Below are 27496 nucleotides of genomic sequence, written 5' to 3'. Positions count from 1 at the left end.
AGACTAACAAATTTATTAGAGCATAAGCTTTCGTGGGCTACAGCCCACTTCTTTGGATGCATATAGAGTGGAACATATATTGAGGAGATATATATACACACATACAGAGAGCATGAACAGGTGGGAGTTGTCTTACCAACTCTGAAAGGCCAATTAAGTTTATAGCCCACGAAAGCTTATGCTCTAATAAATTTGTTAGTCTCTAAGGTGCCACAAGTACTCCTGTTCTTTTTGCGGATACAGACTAACACGGCTGCTACTCTGAAACCTGATCTATTATGGTTTGGCAATTCCTAAATTTGAACATACTGCTAAAAGAAACTGCTGAGTACTTAAATTCACCAAAAATTGTGGGAGAAACATGAATGGAGATGTAATTACCCAATTCAGGAACCATTTTAATTTTTATTGCAACTTTTTTAAACTTTTTTTCCCTGGGAGAGTTTCTTGTACAGTTCTTCTAAATAATAGAGTAGACTAAAGGCTGTAAAGTCATTCATGCAAACAAATTTTATTTTGTCTCATGAATAATATTAACAAAATAAAAAGCTAGGCACAGCTGTTTTCTTAGGTTCTGTGTAATTCAAATGCATGAAGAACTGCTAACACAAATAAGAGGTTCACACAAACATCAAAGTCCAACCAGAGGGAAACATGACCTTAATTGCTCAAACGTTTTTAGTACACAAAAAACTGTTTTCTAGAAAGGTTAGATAAACTAGTCCTTATAAACAAAAGTTACTAACTTGCAGACAGCTTGGTTAAAAATAAGGAGCTGCTATGAATAGCATAGTCTTTTGCTTCTGGCATTTATTTTAGTAATCAAACAGCTATTGAATTATACACCTTTCCTTTGAGAGTTCCTCAGCACACGTTTTACAACTGCATTTCACAAGTTAGTAATATCTTTCAAAGGCCTGGTCTACACTAGGAGTTTATCTCGAATTTAGCAGCGTTAAACTGAATTAACCCTGCACCCATCCACACAACGAAGCCCTTTACTTCGATATAAAGGGCTCTTAATATCGATATCTGTACTCCTCCCCGACGAGGGGAGTAGCACTGAAATCGGTATTGCCATTTCGGATTAGGGTTAGTGTGGCCACAATTCGACGGTATTGGCCTCCGGGAGCTATCCCACAGTGCACCATTGTGAACTCTCTGGACAGCAATCTGAACTCGGATGCACTGGCCAGGTAGACAAGAAAAGCCCTGCAAACTTTTGAATTACATTTCCTGTTTACCCAGCGTGCAGAGCACAGGTGACCATACAGAGCTCATCAGCACAGGTAACCATGCAGTCCGAGAATTGAAAAAGAGCACCAGCATGGACCGTACAGGAGGTACTGGATCTGATCGCTATATGGGGAGAGGATTCAGTGCTAGCAGAACTAGGTTCCAAAAGACGAAATGCCAAAACATTTGAAAAAAATCTCCAAGGGCATGATGGAGAGAGGCCATAATAGGGACTCACTACGGTGCCACGTGAAAGTTAAGGAGCTCAGACAAGCCTATCAAAAAAACAAAGGAGGCAAACGGTCGCTCCGGGTCACAGCCTCAGACATGCTGCTTCTACGCTGAGCTGCATGCAATTCTAGGGGGGGCCGCCACCACTACCCCACCTCTGACCATGGATTCCGAGGCGGGGGTAATCTCAGCCACACCTGAGGATTTTGCGGACGGGGAAGAGGAGGAGGAGCTTGCGGAAGCACACAGCACTCCATTCTCCCCAACAGCCAGGATCTTTTTCTCAGCCTGAGTGAAGTACCCTCCCAACCCTCCCAAGGCAGTATCCAAGACCATGACCCCATGGAAGGGACCTCAGGTGAGTTTACCTTTTAAAATACAAAACATGGTTTAAAAGCAAGCGTTTTTTAATGATTAATTTGCCCTGAGGACTTGGGATGCATTCGCGGCCAGTACAGCTACTGGAAAAGTCTGTTAACGTGTCTGGGGATGGAGCGGAAATCCTCCAGGGACATCTCCATGAAGCTCTCCTGGAGGTACTCCAAAAGCCTTTGCAGAAGGTTTCTGGGAAGTGCAGCCTTATTCCGTCCTCCATGGTAGGACACTTGACCACGCCATGCTAGTAGCAAGTAATCTGGTATCATTGCATGACAAAGCCTGGCAGCGTATGGTCCCGGTGTTTGCTGGCATTCAAGCAACATTCATTCTTTATCTCGCTGTGTTATCCTCAGGCGAGTGATATCGTTCATGGTAACCTGGTTGAAATACGGGAATTTAATTAAGGGGACAGAGGTGGCTGTTCCTACTGGGCTGTTTGCCTGTGGCTGAAAAGAAATCCTTCCCTGCAGTTAGCCAAGTGCGGGGGGGGGGGGGAGGGGGCGGGAGAGGAAATCTTCCCCGATACCAGCCACGCGGTGGGGGAGGGATAAAGCGATCACCCCAGAGAATTGGATGGGAGGGGGGGTTAGTTTGGTTTCTGCTGCTGCACGTTAACAGGAAAACTGCAGCACTCAAGGGGCTTTGCTTGGTATGTGGGAAAGAAGGGCGCTGCTTGTAGGAAAGCTGCAGCAGCCGAAAGACAATGGCTTACCATGGCCGCATGCAAGCCGAATTCAGTTGCCCGGACCGGCGTCTGTACTCTCTAACACCAAAGCCGCAGGCACTCAATATTAAAAGATGCAAAATGCTACCTTGTACCGAAATCACGTGCTATGTAATGTGAATAGTGTTGTTCACTGTGAAAGAGTATAAGCATTGTTCTGTAAAATGTATCCTTTTAAATACTTCTCTCCCTTTTTCCCCTCCCTCCCGCAGCTGCAAATTTTTCAAGCCTCCCTCCTCCGTCCGGAAGGCTATCACAGATAAGGCGTCGAAAAAAAGAGAATGCGAGACAAAATGTTCTCGGAAATCATGGAATCCACCCGCAATGAAAGAGCTCATCTGAATGAGTGGAAGGACACGGTATCCAAGTACAGGAAAGATGCCAGTGAACGTGAGGACAGGAGGGACGCTCGAGATGAGAGGTGGCAGGCTGCAACGCTGGGGCTGCTGCGTGATCAAACGGACATGCTCCGGCATCTGGTGGAGCTTCAGGAACGTCAGCAGGAGCACAGAGTGCCGCTGCAACCGCTGTATAACCTCCCTCCCCCCTCACCATGCTCCATACCCTCCCAATCCACCCCAGTGGACAGCCCAACCAAAAGGCTGTCATTACTTTGAACTTTTTTAGTGGCTTTTTCCTTCCCTCCTATCCTCCTCCCAAACCTCACCCGGGCTACCTTCTCAGTTCTCTCCCTCTTTTTATAATCAATTAATAAACAATGCATGATTTTTAAACGATAGTGACTTTATTTCCTTTGAAAGCAAGCTGGGATCGAAGGGGGAGGGTTGGTTGCTTACAGAGAACGATTCAATCAAGGGGGTGGGTTTTCATCAAGGAAAAACAAACAGAACGTTCACACGGTAGCCTGGGCAGTCATGAAACTAGTTTTCAAAGCTTCTCTGATGCGCAGCGCTTCCTGGTGTGCTCTTCTAATTGCCCTGGTGTTTGGCTGCGCGTAATCAGCGGCCAGGCGATTTGTCTCAGCCTCCCACCCCGCCATAAAGGTCTCCCCCTTACTTTTACAGAGATTGTGGAGCACACAGCAAGCAGCAATAACAATGGGAATATTGGTTTGGCTGAGGTCTGAGCGAGTCACTGAAGATCGCCAGCGACCTTTTAAACGTCCAAATGCACATTCTACCACCATTCTGCACTTGCTCAGCCTGTAGTTGAACAGCTCCTGACTCCTGTCCAGGCTGCCTGTGTATGGCTTCATGAGCCATGGCATTAAGGGGTAGGCTGGGTCCCCAAGGATAACTATAGGCATTTCAACATCCTCAACTGTTATTTTCTGGTCTGGGAAGTAAGTCCCTTGCTGCAGCTGTTTAAACAGAGTAGTGTTCCTGAAGACGCGAGCGTCATGAACCCTTCCCGGCCATCCCACGTTGATGTTGGTGAAATGTCCCTTGCGATCCATCAGTGCTTGCAGCACCATTGAAAAGTACCCCTTGCGGTTTACGTACTGGCTGCCCTGGTGCTCCAGTGCCAAGATAGGGATATGGGTTCCATCTATCGCCCCACCACAGTTAGGGAATCCCATTGCAGCAAAGCCATCCACTATGACCTGCACGTTTCCCAGAGTCACTACCTTTGGTAGCAGCAGCTCAGTGATTGCTTTGGCTACTTGCATCACAGCAGCCCCCACAGTAGATTTGCCCACTCCAAATTGATTCCCGATTGACTGGTAGCTGTCTGGCGTTGCAAGCTTCCACAGGGCTATCAGCACTCGCTTCTCAACTGTGAGGGCTGCTCTCATCTTGGTATTCTGGCACTTCAGGGCAGAGGAAAGCAAGTCACAAAGTTCCATGAAAGTGCCCTTACGCATGCGAAAGTTTCGCAGCCACTGGGAATCGTCCCACACCTGCAACACTATGCGATCCCACCAGTCTGTGCTTGTTTTCCGGGCCCAGAATTGGCGTTCCACGGCATGAACCTGCCCCATTAACAGCATGATCTCCAAAGCGCCGGGGCCCGCGGTTTGATAGAATTCCATGTCCATGTCCTCATCACTCTCGTCGCCGCGCTGCCGTAGCCTACTCCTCGTCGCCTGGTTTTGCAGGTTCTGGTTCAGCATAAACTGCACGATAATGAGCGAGGTGTTTACAATGTTCATGACTGCTGTCTTGAGCTGAGCGGGCTCCATGCTTGCCGCAGTATGGCGTCTGCACTGTTCACCCAGGAAAAAGGCGCGAAACGGTTGTCTGCCGTTGCTTTCCAAGAGGGAGGGGAGGATGTACCCAGAAACACCAGCGACAATGTTTTTGGCCCCATCAGGCATTGGGATCTCAACCCAGAATTCCAATGGGCGGAGGAGACTGCGGGAACTATGGGATAGCTATGGGATAGCTACCCACAGTGCAACGCTCCAGAAATCGACACTAGCCCCAGTACAGGGACGCACAACGCCAAATTAATGTGCTTAGTGTGGCCGCATACATTCGACTTTATACAATCTGTTTTCAAAAACCGGTTTCTGTAAAATCGGGATAAACCCGTAGTGTAAACATACTCAAAGACAGAGCACTAGATACTTCAACCTAAAAAGGAAACTTTCTGGAGTCATGTGTCAAGTAAAATAAAAACTATTTATGGGGTTTTATGTTCTGACAGAGATCCCACTAACCCTGCTTGAAAAGTAACTACGATGCACAACAAGAAAAGCTTGCCAACGTACTTATGTATTTTACAGTGAGATGTTTGTTTTGAAACTACATTTCATTCACTTTTAATAGTCTAGAATCTCCAGTTATAACCTGTACCATGATATTATACTTTGAGCTGACAGAAGGGAAAAAAAGAAAGACACTAAGTCAGTGGTTCCCAAACTATGGGACATACTCCCCTAGGGGGTGCAGAAAAACATTCGGAGGTGGGTGCATGGCAGAGCCTGGGCCAGTCCCCAGAGGGGATGGGGAGGGAGTGCGACCCAGCCCTGCTCCAACCCCAGATCCACTCTGCCCTGTGCTCTGCCCCTAGCCCAGCTCCAGCCCCACTCCACTCCACCCCACCCCCAGCCCAGCTCAACCCTCATTCCCTCTCCACCCCAAGACCAGCTCTGCCTCTAGCCCAGCTCCTTCCCCATCCCCAGTTCTGTCCCCAGCTCTACCTTCAGCCCAACGCCTCTGCTGAGGAAGCCTTGGCTGTGCAGTAATGGAGGAGAGATGCGACAGATTCCATAAATGCGGGGGGGAGGGAGGAGTGGAACGACGACAGGAGAAGTTTGGACACCACTGAACTAAGCCATTCTCTCAAGTTTAACCAGCATGAGAAACATCAATTTGTAACAGAACTAACAACTTCGGGTTTGTTTGGTTGTTTTTTTGTTTTGTTTTTCAAATAGTGGCCATTCATCTCCATTTTTCCAGTTCTGCACCTCTAATGAGCAGAGATCGAAGGGGGGGAAATCTATGCTTAAAGAAAGAGTTTAGATTGTGACACAAATCAACAAAATCCAGTAAATACAAAACTGAAACCAATTCTCTCTCTACTGCGAATGCTGCTGTATTTCAAAGTAAGCTTGTGCTAACTACTTATTTTCTATAATACTGTACCTACTTATACCAGATTGAAAAGTCTTCAGCAATTCTCTGGGTGGTTTTGTAGGAGAAACAGAGAGAACCCAATGGAATATTCCTTTCTACAATATAGTGATTAGGTATTAGGAGCTGAGCTATGGAAGTAGCATTTGAAATTGTGCTCTTTGATGGGTAAATTCTTTTTATTATTTGCTTTGTAGCTTTTTTAAGACATCAGACGCAAGCATTAATGCTTGTCCACGACATTTACATTGCTGTTGTGACTTGCCAGGCTATACCTGAATACCAGCAAATTCACATTTTGGATTTTAAAAACCAAAATAATAAATAAATAAACGTAGCAGCCTCTATTACACACAACATCGCAGTGATGATTATTATTACAGGTCTTAATTCACCATTTTAGTAAAAGTGTCTAAACTCACTCCTTATAAAATTTTTATAATTTCCTTTTATTTTATCTAGGTAATTAAAGCATGTGTTGTTGTTATTTTTTGTTAAACCATTATTGTTCGTTTTTTTTTTAACAGCCAAAAGTGTCTCCCCTGAACATTCATAGCCTAATTAAACTATTTTTATAGGCAAGTTAAGGTGTAATTTAGCTAAAAGAAGGTTAACTCAAGTAGTTTTTCTAGGTATTATTTATTCTGTTTAAAAATGGGTAAGTTTTCAGTGACCATCTGCCTTATTGGTCGATGCTGGTGTCAACTAAGTACTGATTAATTAATAGTTTTAACCCTTAGGTTTCCTGGACCTGCCCTAAACAGCAATGTCTAATTCATTGTATAGTAGTTTATCTATTTAAACCTTTGTAAGGTATTGTATATTATATGCTTATACATAACAATGTTGAGATTATGTGTCTCTTGGTTATATGTTTTATTTCACTTAACCCCCTTTTTTTTTAATTTTGGGGTTTTATTTTGTTGTTGTTGCAACAAAAACATTTTTTGCATGCAAAAGTATGAAAGAACAACAACAACATTAAATCTTTTTATACCACCACATTATTTCATTGTAATAATTAGGATATAACTATCATTCGTGTATTATAATATACTAATTTTTTTTTGCAAGTTTCAGTCATAAATATGGTATGTTTGGTTAAACATTAAATTAAAATTAACAATAAGTTTAAAAAAAGTTTAACCAACAATTATAAATAATTTTTTTATTGATTAAAATTTTGTTTAACTTAGTTAATTTTAATTTGGCATTTGTTAAGCAATGTGGCCAGTTGTTTGGTACTACCCAGTTTAAAATTCGTAAGTTCATTAAAAACAAACAATATTATGTAGCGTTGATGGCTATATTATAGCTACAACAATATATACTGTTTGGTTACCTGTGTTACAGATCCTGGCTTTGGTGGAACTCTAGGCGAATGCAGCAGCTTCTCAACAAACTTGGGAGAGATTAGTTTCAGGGCCTAGGCATTTGGATTGGAGGGTCCCCACTGCCATCAGGAGTGCCAGACATGGGGTCTGGATATGGAGTGTGTGCCTAGAGACCCAGAGCCAGAGAGACAGTGCCTATACTCTGTGTAGCTCCAGGAAGTCAAGAGCATGTGGGAACCAAATTTTGGTTCAGCACAGCACCCTGGTGAGCAACTAGGAGTGGGAGTATTCATTGGGTGTCAATAAAACATTTACCACAATATTTCTTTTACCAAGGTATAGACTGGGAAATACTACAATAAGTTCAACTACTGCAGGTGGTAAAAATGGCTCCCGCTCTAACAGTGGCAACAGTTTGTTTTTAAAGCACTAGCAGTTATACAAGTTATTCCCATTTTTTCTAAAAATGTGACATTTTAGTTCACACAAATAAGATGGAACCAGACTGATCTACTTTTTAAGATCAGAGCACTTGCATGATTTTCTCCCTTTAAAAAAAAAAAAGTTGAAGCTATTTCAAATATTTCCAGTGACTGAGTTTGCTCTAAGTCACTGAAAAAAACACCACCACATTTTAATGAACTTGTTTGCACCACTTCTAAACAGGTCCGTAGGAGTGCTCCCATGTCAAGGGACTTTCAGTCAACTTTCTTCTTACCCTATAAACTTTTCATAACTCTTTCTAGGCTCCCCAATCACCCAGAAGTTGGAGTGTTCTTATTCTCTTCCCTTTCCTCCAATGCCACCCAATTAAAGTATGATACAAAATAGGGACAACCGTCATTGAATCATATTTAGCCTAGAAGCTGGCTACCTAAACTGCTGGTTAAAAATGTGGACAGATTCAGCTGTTATCAAGGGGTTAAATGGTGCTTTAGGACTACAAGTAGATACTGTACTGTAGGTGGCCAACTGATATGAAATTTAGCTACACTCTGAATACAGAAATTGCCAAAAGAGAAATAAAGCTGAAGTGCACTGAATTACCTTTTCATTCAGTGCAGTATTTCGTGCCCTTTTAAAATGTTTCACGCACACACATAAAATAGCCTCTTATGTTGTTCAACACAGTTTTTTTAAGTACAAGGATTCCATTGTAATTGGTTTGATTTTGGTTTCTCTGTGTTCGGTTATTCTTATCCAGGTAGTTAGTTAGATCTTTAGCACAGTAACTATGAAGTCACGTGGCATTTATTGCCAAGAGTGACCATCGTGACATACATCAAGTTTAGTTCCAGTCACTCTTCAACTATAAATGCTACTATGTCTATTTGTTCATTATTTTCAAAGTCTCACCTCTTTGATCTAATTGATTATATAAAAGTATAAATGTGAAAATTCATCAAAAAAAACAAGCTGATATTAATTTTTTGAAAAGTACTGCAGATTATGACAAGGTAAAACTGGTGAAATCCAGTAATGTATTTGCAAATTAAATGGATTCAGATGTTTTATGCAGAAGTATAAGTAAAAATATTACATTCATCATCATTCACCTCAACGTGAGATGTGATACTCATTAGGGGAATGTAACATACTTTCATCTAGCCTAAAAATAAACATTAGCATCTAACATCAATACATTGCTACAGCAGAGCAGCTTCTTGACTTCCTTTTTCTTATGTTTTTCTTTTAAGTGAAAGTTTTTCTTCTTCTTAGCAAAATACACACTTTTCTTTTTTATAAAGCCAGTCAATAAGACCTCTCTCATTGTTTGTTAGATTTTTTCCCCCCATTAAGAACCCAAGGTGGAGAGATCTGATGCATAAGAAGAGATCTCTTCCCCGCATTTTTCTTTTTTCTATCAACACTCTTCTCTTTAGAACTCTAACCAATTCCTATTCAATGTGTGCACAAATACGATATCATACAAAGAAAAAACTTACTTTTCCACTCTTCTCCCAGATATCTGCATTCTTTCCTCTACATATCAAGGAAAGGATGGCCCTAGGGGGTCTTTCCTCTTTTTTAACCTGATACGTACTCAGAGCTCTGAAACATGAGGCTTGTTCCCATTCTGGTCACAATTTCAGAACTTGGTATTCAACCAATAAGTCTATTTCATCATGGCAATGATGAAAGAATTGCTTTACCATGGCAAAGGGAACAAATTCATTAGAGCTGTCCTAGTGGCAGTCAAGGTTCCACCAGAGGGAGTTCATGAAGCTATAGAAGCAGAGGAAAGCCTCTGCAGAGCTTTACAACAGATTTCTAATAAATGGAATAGTTGTGTACCAGATTCCCTCAAGTGCAATTTGTGCCATACCCTAAACATCTTTACTGCTACCGTAAACTGAATTAATTCAGTGAACAGCATCGATAAGTGCAGCCTCAATAATTCAGTGCAGGATTTCTACAATACTTTCTTGGACAACTGAAGAATTCATAGGCTTCCCAGCTATGCTAAAGTTCTTGGGATTTAACAAGTGCTATGATGGTGAAAGCCAACCTCCTTTGCAGATATCTCTGAGGGCTTGTCTACACTGACCCACAGTTTGGACTAAAGGGCTGCCAATAGTAGTATTCAACAAAGCGCTATGCTGCAACTTTTGCGTGTGAATGCTGTGGACACAAACTGAAATATTCCTAGTTCACATTAATGGAATCCTCTTCAAACAAGACTATATTTAATAGGAATTAGGAACCTTTTAGTCTGAGCCCACAGCGCAGCACTTTGGTGCGCACTGCTATTCACAACTCTGTAGTCCCAACTACAGGGCAGTGTAGACATAGCCTAAGTGTCCAGTGCCCTTTAAAATATGCTTTGACTCACGGGCATATAGTTCATTGCACCAGACTACTTGCTTCAGTGGGTTCCTGCACCTTCCTCCTACATTTAAATGGCACACCAATACAACATGAGCATATGGAGAAATGTGACAGCATGAAACAGATATTTTATATAAATAAGCCATAAAAATGATAAATAGTATATTTTTAATGTGTTCCTGGTGCTGTGATTTAAGAAGCAACTAGAGAAATCCATTCTCTTCAACATATCCAAGAGGGTTACTGACCTAAGAAACAATGTCAAGCGATTTGCCCAGTGTGGGATGAAATTTACCCAATATGGTTATTTCTCAAGATTATTTTATCTGGCTGAAGTTATCTTTTACCATTTTGATCTTCCTCACAACTCTCAATTTTTGGGGGGAGGAGGAGGAACTCATTTTTGTTTAAGACTGTCGTTCAATCACTACTTCCAGATTCATTACTATTTCATAATAGATTTGTTAATTGCCCTAAATCTCTGAAAGGTTCTATCGCACCAGGTAAACTCAATAAACCTTTATTACTGAGCCCAGACGGGCGAGTTCAACAGCACTGTGAAATGAATGTGAGTATTTCAAAAACCGTGGTCATCTTACAGACTTCATTGTTGGAGAAGTTACTCCAGGCTGAAGGCCACGGTATCACCAGAACTAAGTTCTTGTAACAGCAAGAATGGTATGTACATCAATTAAATTAATATTCTGTAGCTGTACATTTCCCTGTGTTATTGTTTTAAGATTTTTTTGCCCCTTTCTTTCATGCAGTCTGATCTGAAATCTGAAAATCCCTGGATAAATGCATCCTTTGTGCAAGCCCCTCCCTAGTCACCAGTCAGTGAAAATTACTCAAATGAAATCTTTTTCTGAACTGAAACAAAAAGCAAAAGATGCACATACCTGCCATTTCGGCCTTGAAGAACTGAATGAGTGACTGTGTGAAGGAAAGAATCCATTTATCCATGATGTTGTTGCTCTCCTTCATCGTGTTCTCATTGTACAGGAATTCCTTTCCATCTTCCTATAAACATCATTGGAAAAATGAATAGTAGTATAGCATGTCAATGCTTGAACACATTAAATCCTATAAAATAATATCTATCATCAGTAGATCTCAAAGCACTTCACAATCTTTTAATGTGTTTATCTCACAACACCTCTGTGAGTTAGGTCAATGCCATTTTAACCTCATTTTACAGATGGGGAACTGAGACAGAGAATAAGGGTATGTCTACACTACCCGCCAGATCGGCGGGCAGCGATCAATCCAGCGGGGGTCGATTTATTGCATCTAGTCTAGACACGATAAATCGACCTCCGAGCGCTCTTCCGTCGACTCCTGTACTCCACCGCCGCGAGAGGCGCAGGCAGAGTCGACAGGGGAGCGGGAGCAGTCGACTCACCACGGTGAATACACCACGGTAAGTCGATCTAAGTCCGTCAACTTCAGCTACGTTATTCACGTAGCTGAAGTTGCGTAGCTTAGATCGATCCCGCCCCCAACTGTAGACCAGGCCTTGGTGTCTTGCCCAAGATCACAGTCTGTGATGAAGCAGGGAACTGAATCCAAGTCTCCCATGTCCTAAACTAGTGCCCTAACGACTGGACCATCCTTCCTCTTAAAAGCCCATTTGTTATCCATTGACAAAAGCGTCCTGTCCAGGCTCTTCTCCATTACATTGGTTAGTAAGAGTACTCAGTGTCAGATACACATTTGTTCTTGGGACACATTAACAGAAAAAGCCAAGATAAACTGACTTGCACTGATCCCTGTTTCATTACACAACAATGTAAACTACAAAAGGGACCATTTTTTTGTATTTATTAGAATACAGAAATAGTAGTACAGTACACAAGAGAATTCAATAATCCCACGTTTTACACCTTTTACATGTAGCCTAATCACAATTTACAAACACAGGCTAATGATACTGATTTTACATCCCCTTCATCCAGCTGGAATCCAAAGCATTTAACAAACTTTACTGACTCTGAGGGGTGTGTGTGTGTGTGTGTGTGTGTGTGTGTGTGTGTGTGTGTGTGTGTGTGTGTGTGTGTTAATTAAAATATATATTATATTATATAGATAGATATAGGACATGTACACCTCTATCCCGATAGAACGCTGTCCTCGGGAGCCAAAAATTCTTACCATGTTATAGGTGAAACCACGTTATATAGAACTTGCTTTGATCCGCCGAAGCACGCAGCCCCCCGTGCGCTGCTTTACCGCGTTATATCCGAATTCATGTTATATCGGGTCGCGTTATATTGGAGTAGAGATGTACATAAATAACTTTCATTTTGAAATGCAGCAATTGTTCAACAGCACATGGCACCCCAAAAGAATTGTTAAGGGTAGGTGGAAAGGATAGCAAACCCAACTGGAACTGCCGGAGGAATTTTAGGCAGGCATCATGTCATTACTGTACATATTTAGCATTTCATGAGAGGCAGCACTGTCCACTGCCCCTGAACACTGGACTCTAATGTATTATACACTGCAAAAGAAAAGGTGGGAAAAGGCTAGAAGTATATGTGCTAAATTGATAATCTATCCATTCACTTTGCTCTTTCAGGGAGGGAGGGAGAATATCACATTGACTTCTAACTGCGCAGCTTTTAAACAATGATCAGTGGAGATCCCTACTGAATCCCTTATACCACTCCCTACAGGTTTTCTCTAAAGGCCTGCTATCCCTGTAGTGAGGATTTTCATTCTTGAAAAATCTAATTAAAAAAAAAAAAAAAAAAAACAGTTTGAGAGGGGTTAGGTCTGAAGACAAGGAAAAAATGGACAAGAATGTGTTGCACTAATTTGCAGGCACACTTATCCAACCATAGAATTAGCAAGAGACATGGTAAGACACGTGTTTTTATGTGACCTTTAAGCAAGTGCATCTTGTTTAGAAAATATGAAATAGGAAGTCTTCTGTTATTTGTTGAAAGTAATTACAGTAGGCTTCCTAATAATAAGAACTGTTCTTTCCAAATGCCACTGAAATACATTTCTTCTATATAGGAGGCTTGCCTTTGTCACAAGGTTTCTTGTAATGGTATAGTAAAGAAATAGTATCTCACGTACAGCATCTTCCATCCAAAAAGATCCCAAACTGCTTTGCAAACTTAAAACAATTATCTACATGAAACGCACAGATTAACATACCTACCTTCACAGATCCAGTTATCACCCCAAACACACCAAGAAATCTTAGCTACAGCCAGGTACTCAGATACCATAGAATATGCTCTGAGGAGAAAGTCCATGATGTACACCGTAACATGCTTAAAAGCACCGTCACCAAACAAGGACACTCCACCAGAGAAGCAGATTGCATCAAGGAACGGGCCACACAAATAGTCCAAAAGAACCTGCTTCAATACAGAAATAAAACTCCATCACCACTAGCTGTTACCTACCACCCCACACTGGAAACCCATACTGGGTATCAAACAATTACAACCCATACTTGATAGGGAGCACACCCTGAAAGAAATCTTTCCTGAACGCTCTCTTCTGGCCTTTAAACAACCTCATCATCAGAAGCATAGAATCATAGAATATCAGGGTTGGAAGGGACCTTAGGAGGTCATCTAGTCCAACCCCCTGCTCAAAGTAGGACCAATCCCCAGACAGATTTTTGCCCCAGATCCCTAAGTGGCTCCCTCAAGGATTAAACTCAACTCTGGGTTTAGCAGGCCAATGCTCAAACCACTGAGCTATCCCGCCCCCCACCCCCGACGCCGCACCCAGCAAGCTCCCCACAGACCAGGGCACACCAACTCAAAGCAACACCAGACCCTGCCAGAAGAACAGATGCAAAACCTGCAGACATCTCTCCACTGCTGATGATCAACACCCCCCACAACACACCTTTCAAGATCCAGAGATCCTACACATACTTATCACTGCATGTGGTGCACTGGACGAGGTACACAAAATGCCCCAATAATAACAATGTGGGTGAAACCAGACAATCACTATGCTCTCGAATGAACTCTCACAGAAAAATAAGACAAACACACCATATCACCTGTGGGTAAACAATTGTCACTCTAGGTCTGACCTCTCAGTCCTCATCCTCAAAGAAATCCTGTACTACACCTTCACAAGACAAGCCTGCGACCTTCATTTTATCACTTTGCTAGACACTAAAAATCATGGACTGAACAGAGTCACTGGATGTATGGCTTATTACAACTATCTGTAACCCACTTAATCCCCTGCTCCTGGCTTTTTCCCCCCTCCCTTTTCCCCCTATGACTGCTGGGATATTAATGGGCCACTGTCCCTTGAAATATGTGTTAACTACTTACACTAAATAATCTGTTCCATCTTGTATTCAGAATGTTACAGCTGAATACATTACCTCACCCACCTTTTCTCTCTCACAAACTTAAAGCAATATTGTGTGGCCACAGTCCCAACCGATACCATATCAAGGCTGTTAAAGCAAAAGCCATTAGAATTTAAGTCAGTACACCACATCTGGCCATAGGCCTCTCTACATTGCAATTAAAAACCCACGGTTGGCCTGTCCCAGCTGACTCGGGCTAAGGGGCTGATTAATTGCAGTGTAAAAGTTCAGGCTTGGGACCCCCAGACCCTGTGCTCCATCCGGAGTCCAAACATCTACACTGCAATTAAATAGCCCCTTCGCCCGAGCCCCACAAGCCTGAGTCAATGGTGCGGGCCAGCCGCGAGTGTCTAATTGTAATGTAGGCATACCCTCAGTTGAGGAGCTCATCTTTGAACTGGGATTCCTCTGATTGCCCAGACAAGTGAAACTACATATGGATCTCTTTGTCCACGATTCATGCAACCACCTCTGTGGTGCAAAGTGCAAGCTGCTTAATGGTGCACAACAAAATTACACAACAACTCCGGGTGGGGAAAGTGAACAATAATTTACCCAACTGTAACTGCAATGGCAATTTTAAGGGGCAGAATGTAATTACCAGATTTCAGCCAGGACACTGGGATTAGCTATTTCTCTCTTACAGGAAGTATAATGAAACTAACAAGTGGCCAGAGCCTCTATATTAGGTCTTACCCCAAAAATAACACCTTCAGCAGCATATTATCTTCTAATTCTATGCTGAGGCATTGTTTCATTACTGATTCATAAAGAAAAATTACATTTGCTGAATCAAAAAATTATTTGCTGAAGGATCCAGGTTTTCCACATATGTCACCTAACCCCAGCTCTGCTGATCTTGCAAAATCTAATGGGATGACAGCACAAAATGGTTGGCTGCAAAGCTCATTTCAGCTAATTCCATGGTCACAGGTGAAAAAAAAAATTGAATGTTTTTAGGGAACATGAGAAATTTCTTATGAAGGCTGTGAGGATCCTCAGAAAAGCCTTGTTAATTATAAGGTAGTTACCAAACTTTCCTTGAAAAGATTACTACTAAAAAGACAAAACCATTTTGCACAACTATTTATTGAAGTCTGCTGCCATTATCACTTCAAATGGCAGCCTTCCAAAGTGATTATTAATAGTGGCTACCATAATTTCAAGAGTACTACAAGGTCTGAACTTTTTGCTTAGTTTTTGCTTAGTTTCCAGCCTATTGGAAATGTCTGCACTAATAAGTGGTAACTTGTTATATGATGACTTTGTTGAAAGGAAGAAATTGCTTTCAAAGGATCCCACACTCCACATATGTAAAAATTTCAACATCTGGCAAAATAATAGTGTTGCTGAGGAAAGACATTTTGATCTTTTTTGTGGATTAACAGGAAGTGTTCAACACACATATCACTTACTCCAGTGTCTTTCATTAGCTCTTGACATTTACTGGTTACATTCAAAGACCTATTGCAGATAGTAACTATTTTACAAAGATGCAATATAGGTTATACATGGTGCTGTCCTCTTCCTATTGCTAAGTGATTCATAGAATCATAGGACTGAAAGGGATCTTGAGAGGTCATTTAGTCCAGTCCCCCATACTTATGGCAGGACTAAGTATTATCAAGACCATCCTTGACAGGTCTTTGTCTAATCTGCTCTTAAAAATATCTCCATTGACAGAGATTCCACAACCTCCCTAGCCAATTTATTCCAGTGCTTAACCACCCTGAGAGTTAGGAATTTTTTCCTAATGTACAACCTAAACTGCCCTTGCTGCAATTTAAACCCATTGCTTCTTGTCCTATCCTCGGAGATTAAGAAAAACAATTTTTCTCCCTCCTCCTTTTATGTACATGAATGTCTAGTATCAAGTATTCTTGACTACCAACATTTTTATGCAAATCTACAGTGAATGCAGTTATCTTAGGTGGCATGTGTGACTTTTTTTAGGAATGATGAATTTCTTTATTCAGTATTACTGATTTACAGTATACTGGGCTAGATGGACCTTTGGTCTGACCCAGTATGAGAGTTCTTACAGTAATTACTCTCCGTAATTTTTTTTATTATTTATTGGTGACTTCATTGATTTTTTTGGTATATATGCTACCAAGAGTGCTTTTGAAGCTCTGAGAAATTATCACTCCAAACTTAAGTAAAGGTCAGCAAGATGAGAGAGTCAAAGCTTCAAACCCTCCTTTCCTATTACCTCATAGACTCAGACTCATAGACTTTAAGGTCAGAAGGGACCATTATGATCATCTAGTCTGACCTCCCGCATGATGCAGGACACAAAAGCTGACCCACCCACTCCCTTGACTCAGCTGTTGAAGTCCCCAAATCATGATTTAAAGACTTCAAGTCGCAGAGAATCCTCCAGCAAGCGACCCCTGCCCCATGCTGCGGAGGAAGGCGAAAAACCTCCAGGGCCTCTGCCAATCTACCCTGGAGGAAAATTCCTTCCCGACCCCAAATATGGCGATCAGCTGAACCCCGAGCATGCGAGCAAGATTCTCCAGCCAGACCCTCTGGAAAAAAGTTCTCTGTAGTAACTTTTAATATCCCATCATTGACCATTGTTACTAATTACCAGCGATGGCACGTTATTGACCTATTGACTAAAATCACGTTATCCCATCAAACCATCCCCTCCATAAATTTATCAAGCTTAATCTTAAAGCCAGAGAGGTCTTTCGCCCCCACTGTTTCCCTCGGAAGGCTGTTCCAGAACTTCACCCCTCTGATGGTTAGAAACCTTTGTCTAATTTCAAGCCTAAACTTCCCGATGGCCAGTTTATATCCATTTGTTCTCGTGTCCACATTAGTACTGAGCTGAAATAATTCCTCTCCCTCCCTACCTAGTTGTGAGCTATGAAGCAAAACATGCCCTGGCGCTCAAGAAGGCGAGGATGGATTTGTGGCAGTTGCTGCCTTTAAACTAGAAAACATGTCCAGATTATGCAATTAGTGACAGATTTACAGGCTCGGTATGAGAAAAAGGGTGCAAGACAGGGTATGGTGCAATTTCCAACATTGTTCAATTTCTTCAAAATAAGTCCCTGACATCAAACCAACTCCTGATCCCAGAGTCCAATAGAAGCACTAGTATAATATGGTCAGGGCCGGCTCCAGGCACCAGGCAACCAAGCTGGTGCTTGGGGCGGCACCTGGAGGGGGGCGGCGCGGCGCTCGGGCCGCCGGGGAGAGCGGGGCCACAGCCGGGCTCGCCGCCCTCTCCCCGGCGCTCTGGCCGCCCTCCCCCCCGCGCCCTCCCCCCGGCTGCCGGGGGGAGAGCCGAGCCCCAGCCGGGGCTCGCCGCCCTCTCGCCGCCCTGCCCCCGGCGCTCTGGCCGCCGGGGGGAGAGCCGAGCCCCCGCCGGGGCTCGCCGCCCTGCCCCCGCCGGGGCTCGCCGCCCTGCCCCCGGCGCTCTGGCCGCCGGGGGGGGAGGGAGAGCCGAGCCCCCGCCGGGGCTCACCGCCCTCCTCCCAGGGCTCCGGCCGCCCTCCCCTCCGGCGCCCTCCCCCCGGCCGCCGGGGGGAGAGCGGAGCCCCCGCCGGGGCTCGCCACCCTCGCCCCGGGGCTCCGGCCGCCCTCCCCCCGGGCTCCGCCCCCCCCCCGCGGGGGGGGGGGGAGAGGAGCGGCGGAGGCTTTTTTGCCTGGGGCGGCAAAAAAGCCAGAGCCGGCCCTGAATATGGTGTACAGATGTGTTAGATTTACAGAAATAAAGAGCAACTAAATCAGTGGGAACTAACTTTTGCTTTTAGATGAAGTTTGCGAACAGGGGCTGCTAACAGGGAGTTTCGCAAGGGAGTTCTCCAGGTGAAGGAGGAGCTAATACAGCATCTGTGGGGTAAGTGACTGTCTGTAGTGTGTTTGTTTGTGTTTGGGGGTTACTTGCTGTGTGCTGAGCTTGTGTTTGTTTGTTCGGTTGTTTGAGGGACCGTGTGCTCTGGCTGGCAGTTGGAGGCAGGTTTGAAAGCTCGAAGCCTCTGGTAATTGGCTGTGCCTTAATCAGTGGGCGGGGCATTCACTCAGGCCAGGGCTTTATAAAGCCGCGCACAAGCGACCAGGGGCTGCTAACAGGGAGTTTCGCAAGGGAGTTTAGAAGGGGAGTGGGAAGGGAGTGGGAGTCCCTCGCCAGCCGTAACCCCATCCCCGTGGCCCCCCCCTAAAACCTATAAACCAAACCACATTCCAAAACTCCCTTCTGTAAACCACCCTTTCACTAACTAGGATACAATGCAGGCAGAAGCCCAGCAGCAGAGTGGGGGCTATCCAGTTTATTGCACCGACTGTTGCATGTATGATTACCTGCCCTGTGGGCGGGTGGCGTATGTGTGCAGTCGGTGCAAGGAGCTCCTGGCCCTCAGAGACCATGTACGGACTTTGGAGGCCAGGGTGGCGGAACTGGAGGAGCTGAGAGAGGCAGAGAGGTATGTTGATGAGGCTTTCCGGGACACTGTAGAATTGTCCCACCTCCGCTTAGACAGCACCTGTGCTGTTAAGGAGGAAGAAGGGCCCAGGGAAGTAGAGCAGTCAATGGGAGCAGAGGGAAACTTTCCCGTAGTTGGGACCCTCCTTCCAGATGGTTCTGGGGTTGCCTCTCGCACTGAGGTTGCCTCTCCGGGGGAGGGAACTCCAGTTTCTAGGAAAAGGCAGGTGTTAGTAATGGGAGATTCGATTATTAGAAATGTAGATAGCTGGGTCTGTGATGACCGGGAGAACCGTATGGTGACTTGCCTGCCTGGTGCGAAGGTTGCGGATCTCTCGAGGCATCTAGATAGACTTATGTGTAGTGCTGGGGAGGAGCCGGTGGTCGTGGTACATGTAGGTACCAATGACATAGGGAAGGGTAGGAGAGATGTCCTGGAAGCCAAATTTAGGCTGCTAGGGAAGAGACTGAAATCCAGGACCTCTATGGTGGCATTTTCAGAAATGCTCCCAGTTCCACGCGCAGGGCCAGGTAGGCAGGCAGAGCTTCAGAGTCTCAATGCGTGGATGAGACGATGGTGTAGAGAGGAGGGGTTCACGTTCATTAGGAACTGGGGAAACTTCTGGGATGGGAGGAGCCTATACAGGAGAGATGGGCTCCACCTAAACCAAAGTGGAACCAGACTGCTGGCACTAAACATTAAAAAGGTTGTAGAGCAGTTTTTAAACTAGGAGATGGGGGAAAGCCGACTGCTGCAGAGGAGCGTGTGGATCGGACACAGACTTCTCTTAGGGGAGAGTCTGATGATAGAGAATCTCCAGGTTATAGTCAGGAGCAGAGGACTGAAAAGTATAATGTAAGGGCCGGATCAGATGATAAACAGCCACATAAAAAAGAATCTGGCACATCAGAAAAAGGCAGGCTAATAAACAGGGACAAGTTTTTAAAGTGCTTGTACACAAATGCCAGAAGTCTAAATAATAAGATGGGTGAACTAGAGTGCCTTGTGATAAAGGAGGATATAGATATAATAGGCATCACAGAAACCTGGTGGACTGAGAGCAATCAATGGGACACAATCATTCCGGGGTACAAAATATATCGGAAGGACAGAACAGGCCGTGCAGGGGGAGGAGTGGCACTATATGTTAAAGAAAGTGTAGATTCAAATGAAGTAAAAATCTTAAGCGAATCCACAGGTTCCATAGAGTCTCTATGGATAGAAATTTCATGCTCTAGTAAAAATATAACATTAGGGATCTATTATCGACCACCTGACCAGGACAGTAATAGTGATGATGAAATGCTAAGGGAAATTAGAGAGGCTATCAAAATTAAGAACCCAATAATAGTGGGGGATTTCAATTATCCCCATATTGACTGGGAACATTTCACTTCAGGACGAAATGCAGAGATAAAATTTCTCGATACTTTAAATGACTGCTTCATGGAGCAGCTGGTACGGGAACCCACAAGGGGAGAGGCGACTCTAGATTTAATCCTGAGTGGAGCGCAGGAGCTGGTCCAAGAGGTAACTATAGCAGGACCGCTTGGAAATAGTGACCATAATACAATAGCATTCAACATCCCTGTGGTGGGAAGAACACCTCAACTGCCCAACACTGTGGCCTTTAATTTCAAAAGGGGGAACTATACAAAAATGAGGGGGTTAGTTAGACAAAAGTTAAAAGGTACAGTGACTAAAGTGAAATCCCTGCAAGTTGCGTGGGCCCTTTTTAAAGACACCATAATAGAGGCTCAACTTCAATGTATACCCCAAATTAAGAAAAACAGTAAAAGAACTAAAAAAGAGCCACCGTGGCTTAACAACCATGTAAAAGAAGCAGTGAGAGATAAAAAGACTTCCTTTAAAAAGTGGAAGTCAAATCCTAGTGAGGCAAATAGAAAGGAGCACAAACACTGCCAACTTAAGTGCAAGAGTGTAATAAGAAAAGCCAAAGAGGAGTTTGAAGAACGGCTAGCCAAAAACTCCAAAGGTAATAACAAAATGTTTTTTAAGTACATCAGAAGCAGGAAGCCTGCTAATCAACCAGTGGGGCCCCTTGACGATGAAAATACAAAAGGAGCGCTTAAAGATGATAAAGTCATTGCGGAGAAACTAAATGGATTCTTTGCTTCAGTCTTCACGGCTGAGGATGTTAGGGAGATTCCCAAACCTGAGCTGGCTTTTGTAGGTGACAAATCTGAGGAACTGTCACAGATTGAAGTATCACTAGAGGAGGTTTTGGAATTAATTGATAAACTCAACATTAACAAGTCACCGGGACCAGATGGCATTCACCCAAGAGTTCTGAAAGAACTCAAATGTGAAGTTGCGGAACTATTAACTAAGGTTTGTAACCTGTCCTTTAAATCGGCTTCGGTACCCAATGACTGGAAGTTAGCTAATGTAACGCCAATATTTAAAAAGGGCTCTAGGGGTGATCCCGGCAATTACAGACCGGTAAGTCTAACGTCGGTACCGGGCAAATTAGTTGAAACAATAGTAAAGAACAAAATTGTCAGACACATAGAAAAACATAAACTCTTGAGCTATAGTCAACATGGTTTCTGTAAAGGGAAATCGTGTCTTACTAATCTATTAGAGTTCTTTGAAGGGGTCAACAAACATGTGGACAAGGGGGATCCGGTGGACATAGTGTACTTAGATTTCCAGAAAGCCTTTGACAAGGTCCCTCACCAAAGGCTCTTACGTAAATTAAGCTGTCATGGGATAAAAGGGAAGGTCCTTTCATGGATTGAGAACTGGTTAAAGGACAGGGAACAAAGGGTAGGAATTAATGGTACATTCTCAGAATGGAGAGGGGTAACTAGTGGTGTTCCCCAAGGGTCAGTCCTAGGACCTATCCTATTCAATTTATTCATAAATGATCTGGAGAAAGGGGTAAACAGTGAGGTGGCAAAGTTTGCAGATGATACTAAACTACTCAAGATAGTTAAGACCAAAGCAGATTGTGAAGAACTTCAAAAAGATCTCACAAAACTAAGTGATTGGGCAACAAAATGGCAAATGAAATTTAATGTGGATAAATGTAAAGTAATGCACATTGGAAAAAATAACCCCAACTATACATACAACATGATGGGGGCTAATTTAGCTACAACGAGTCAGGAAAAAGATCTTGGCGTCATCGTGGATAGTTCTCTAAAGATGTCCACGCAGTGTGCAGAGGCAGTCAAAAAAGCAAACAGGATGTTAGGAATCATTAAAAAGGGGATAGAGAATAAGACTGAGAATATATTATTGCCCTTATATAAATCCATGGTTCGCCCACATCTCGAATACTGTGTACAGATGTGGTCTCCTCACCTCAAAAAAGATATTCTAGCACTAGAAAAGGTTCAGAAAAGAGCAACTAAAATGATTAAGGGTTTAGAGAGGGTCCCATATGAGGAAAGATTGAAGAGGCTAGGACTCTTCAGTTTGGAAAAGAGAAGACTAAGGGGGGACATGATAGAGGTATATAAAATCATGAGTGATGTTGAGAAAGTGGATAAGGAAAAGTTATTTACTTATTCCCATAATACAAGAACTAGGGGTCACCAAATGAAATTAATAGGCAGCAGGTTTAAAACAAATAAAAGGAAGTTCTTCTTCACGCAGCGCACAGTCAACTTGTGGAACTCCTTACCTGAGGAGGTTGTGAAGGCTAGGACTATAACAATGTTTAAAAGGGGACTGGATAAATTCATGGTGGCTAAGTCCATAAATGGCTATTAGCCAGGATGGGTAAGAATGATGTCCCTAGCCTCTGTTCGTCAGAGGATGGAGATGGATGGCAGGAGAGAGATCACTTGATCATTGCCTGTTAGGTTCACTCCCTCTGGGGCACCTGGCATTGGCCACTGTCGGTAGACAGATACTGGGCTAGATGGACCTTTGGTCTGACCCAGTACGGCCTTTCTTATGTTCTTATGTTCCAGTTCACACCACAGAGCTGCTCCCATTTCTCACATGAAAATTCAACACTCCAGAAAGATTTAAAAACCAAGCATTTTGAACAAGAATGTTCAAAACTAAACTACAAATCTAACAGAATGCTGGGATAAGCCAATTTTATTTTAAAACAAAGTGGTTTTTTTGGTGTAGTGTGAGCCAGTTCCTTCCAAGGAAAGAAACGGAAGAAAAGTTAGTTGAAGGAAAAACAGAAATCTGCTCTGAAAGGACCAACAGACCTCATGGAACTTTTTTCACAGGTGTTAACTCTGGTGTCCTCGTTAGTGTTTGGTTGGTGAACTTACTCCTCGTCGAAAGTGATGCTAGCAGCATTGATCTGATTTGAAGCCAGGCTTAAAACGAACATGTACTACAGAAGGTTCACTCCACAGCTCAATTTTTCTATTTCAGTTCCAACACTATAACCTTGCTATAGCATAAAGTTTAATTCAAAACCAAATAAAAGCACCTTTGTACTGTAAGAAATGTTTATATCTTGAAAAGGAATAATATTTGTAAGAGCAAGAAAGCTAACATACTACAGACGTCAGTAAACTTCCGCCTCCTGTTATTTCTATAACATCATAAACCTACACAGTGCTTTACAGACAACTAAAAATGATGTTTACAATGTAATTTATGACAGGGATGTAGCCAAGCCATAAGGAGTGGGAAGAATAGGACTAAAGAGCTACAGCAGTAAGTTAACTCTGGCTGCTGATGTATGCAACTTGAGAGTTAACCTCATTTTTTATCCTTATCCTTCCTCTGTACCTTCTATTTTCCTTGATATACACATACATGCACTCATTACGGCTTAGAAGGGAAGATTAGCGTTTGTAGCATTTGGGGCCTGATTCAAAATGAGCTGAAGTCAATGCAAATGACTTGTATTGACTTCAGTGAACTATGGATCATGCTCTTGGAGCACAGGATGGAAGCATGGTGGACCGGGTCAGAGAACCATACTCCAGGCTTAAGGAGCCCAGCAAGAGAAGGTACGGAGAAAATAAAAGAAGACTAAGGGGGTGGGGTTAGCTTTGTGGCAAGAGGGCATGTTATTAATATAACATAATCCACCGAGAAATAGTACCAGGTGTACAAACTAGCCTTTGCCTTCTCAGTGTCTCAAAACTTCATACCTTATGTTGCAGGATCACAATATTTTGAATGAGAAAGCGATACGCGTTGTACCAGGGCAGGAAGACATCCTTCAGCACATCTCTTACTCCTTCCTCCTTAAACCGCAAGTTTTCTGCTCTTACCACAGGAGAATTGATGAGGTACAGCCTGCAGAGAAACAGTGCAATAGGGTCAACTAGGAAGAAGTTTAATGACATTTCCCCTATGGTCTCTATTACTCATATTAGAAAGCTTGTCATTTTAACAAAAAAAATTACACTCTCTAAAAGCTTACCTGCAAATACTTATCAAAATGTTTTACAAACCATAGCAAATTCCAAACATTGTGCCACAGTGTTAGAAAAACACTAGAGGGGATGGATTCACAGAAAAGAAAATCCATAAAAAGACAAAATCGTAAGTAGGTACAGCATGCTAAAGATATGAAGGTTTGTACCCTAGTCATATTCTTGTTCCAGCTAGAATACTACAAGTATTAACATGGTGGAACTCAGAAGGAAAATAGTCAGGACTAAGAACCAAATATGAATCAGAATACTAATATATCCTCTCCTTAAAGTCTATAAGGGAGAAGTGCTCTTGCTGTTGTGACTTATTCAAAAGCTGTCCTGATGCTGAGGAGTGATCCAATCAGCTCAGCAGGAAGGAAGGCCACTCCTTTTTCAGAATCGCTCCTGCTTGCACCTGGAATCCAAGGAGGCTGGCTGCCTTGAGGCCAGAGTCAATTGCTGGATCCTTCAGAAAGTGTCTCTTGACTGTTCTAGGTTTCAAGAATCCATGTTAAGGCAAAGCTCTTCTCTGGCACAATCTGAAAGTCTTACGTCCTTTAGCAATGGATACTACTTAGATGGACGGTTTGTTTTTAGGGCTTCCTCTAACAGCATGGGGCCCAAAGGATCCCAACTTCAATACCAAGGAAGGTTTCAAATTGGATCTACTTGGTCCAAGAAGCACTGTCTCAGATCAGTTTCTCCTGAGCCAACAGGTCTCATGTAATTAGAAAGACAACCCTATTGACCCAATTTCCTTTCTGGATCTTGGGAGAGATGACTTCACAAACAGCATATCCCCTGGAGGAGTGCCCTTCCCAAAAGCACTGAAAATCATTAGCCATGCAAACATCCAACTGATGTTTTGGAAGGGAAACTGATCCCTGCCTTTTTCTCTGCCTCCACCACAATAGACAAGGCCACCGGTATATTTTATCCAGATAACAAGGAGGGAAAAAACAAAGAAAATTTTCAACAACTTTCCCTGTACTAATCCTATTAACTAAATTGAAAGGTTTGTAACAAAAAGCTAACTTTCCCACATAGAAGTAGAGGGAGTAAGGTACCAGGACCGCACTGGCTAGTGGTTAGAAAGGAATGGAGACATGGTGGAAACCAGGTATTTACAACCTGATTCAATAGAATATTGGTCTTGAGGGATGTTATGCACATGCCGGCTAAATGCCAGTACTACACAAAAAGATTCAGGGCCCACATGGGCAGGCTCACAACTCCTACAGTGTGGCTCAAGAGATGCAAAGTCATTAAGGAGAACATAACTGATGGGAAAATATCTTCCCACTATTTGCTCAACTCTGCCAGTCAGAACAGACAACTTTAAGAGCTGCCAGTTGAGATTTTCCCATACTGCATGAAGAGCAAATAAGAGTTTTTAACGTTGGCTTAGACAAGGGATTTTCACTTCCTGCCTTTCCCCCCCTTATCTCATCTTAAGGACAGGATAGTGGGTGCTTGTTTTTGGAGTACCCATTTCCATAGCCACATGAAGTCAAATTGAGCCACTATTCCTCTTTACCAGTTACCCCACTAGAGCCAACAATACAGAACTTAAGGTGTCCTTACTGAACAAAACAAGTCAACTTCTTCCACCAGGCACTCAGTGTGCCAACATTTTTTTTTTTTAAAGTACCAAATAAAAACACCGGTACCTAGAATAATGCATAATGTCTCTGTGTTGGTTAAAAATTACTATACGTCTACAAGTAAGCAGTGAAATCTGAAATAATTTAGAATGAGATTTAAAGCCTCTAGCCTGTAAATCTGCTGCAAAGGAGAAGAGTAGTTCACACAAATATAAATATATAAATAGATATATATTATATTTTTGCGGTAATAATGAGAACAATATTCACTTACCTTTTTTTAAGTGTATCATAATATGTATCCACTTCGGTTTGCAAAAAGTTTATCTTTTAAAACCTTATATATGCACTGCCCTAAGCTAGTATTTTAAACTACAAAGACAACTTGGTTTCTACTAGCTTAAGTATAACAAAGACTACTGTAGGTCAGAACTAGTGTCTCACTCAGCTAACTTAACCTATACAATTATTTAAAATAAAGATGTATGTAGTACTTCATTCAACTTGCCAAAAAGCTTTTCTTTTTAAGATTTCAACATGGTCAGTAACAGATTTATTTCAGAACTCAATTTGTCATGTTTTATGAACTTTTTAGAACACAAATTTCTAAACTAATGAATCTATACAGAGATTTCCTTTAGGGCACTTGAAAACCCTAACTTGGGCTGACAGAATACATTCAAAAATACTGGACCATGAATTCTTCTTGAAAGACCTTCTCACATAAACATAATACATAAAATACAGCTGTTCGGGCAAATAGATGGTAAAGCATGAATGTCAGCAGTACAGGAATGTGTACTACTTTGAATTTAACATTCAACTCTAAAAGCTGGACTTCAATACATGTTTAAAAATAGAAGAAACTTTCTTTTGAATTTAGATGACCTATATGTGGCAATATAAAATAGTTCAGTATTACGTCTAATTACTAAATAAATGAAACAGCAATTTGGCCTCCAATTTTTTTATTTTTTGGTATAGCAAATCTCATTGTACAAGTCTTTGTACATGCGGTCACTGTCTCTTGCGATTTGTTCTCAAGTCACAGGATTTTGGCTGGATCTGGAACCAGTCTCAAAATGACTTATGAGGTGAGGCTGAGGGAACTGAGATTATTTAGTCTGCAGAAGAGAAGAATGAGGGGGGATTTGATAGCTACTTTCAACTACTTGAAAGGGGGCTCCAAAGAGGATGGATCTAGACTGTTCTCAGTGGTACTAGATGACAGAACAAGGAGTAATGGTCTCAAGTTGCAGTGGGGGAGGTTTAGGTTGGATATTAGGACAAACTTTTTCACTAGGAGGGTGGTGAAGCACTGGAATGGGTTACCTAGGGAGGTGGCGGAATCTCCTTCCTTAGAGGTTTTTAAGGTCAGGCTTGACAAAGCCTTGGCTGGGATGATTTAGTTGGGAATTGGTCCTGCTTTGAGCAGGGGGTTGGACTAGATGACCTCCTG

At 42.7% G+C, this 27496-nt stretch overlaps 1 protein-coding gene across 1 annotated transcript in view; it reads right to left on the bottom strand.

Annotated features, from left to right (window-relative positions):
* Positions 1 to 27496, bottom strand: part of IARS1 (isoleucyl-tRNA synthetase 1) — a 213352-nt gene that overhangs the window by 63305 nt on the left and 122551 nt on the right. Inside the window, exons 20-21 of the mRNA XM_065408763.1 lie at positions 24164 to 24311; positions 11171 to 11291 (exon numbers count right to left, since the gene is read on the bottom strand). Of these exons, the coding sequence (XP_065264835.1) occupies positions 11171 to 11291; positions 24164 to 24311 (269 nt within the window). The remainder of the gene's footprint in view (positions 1 to 11170; positions 11292 to 24163; positions 24312 to 27496) is intronic.

The sequence above is a fragment of the Emys orbicularis genome, chromosome 7, assembly GCF_028017835.1.
Source record: "Emys orbicularis isolate rEmyOrb1 chromosome 7, rEmyOrb1.hap1, whole genome shotgun sequence".
Classification (NCBI taxonomy): Eukaryota; Metazoa; Chordata; order Testudines; family Emydidae; genus Emys; species Emys orbicularis.
The sequence above is the reverse complement of the archived record's forward strand: the minus strand, read 5'-3'. Positions and strand labels throughout refer to the sequence as shown.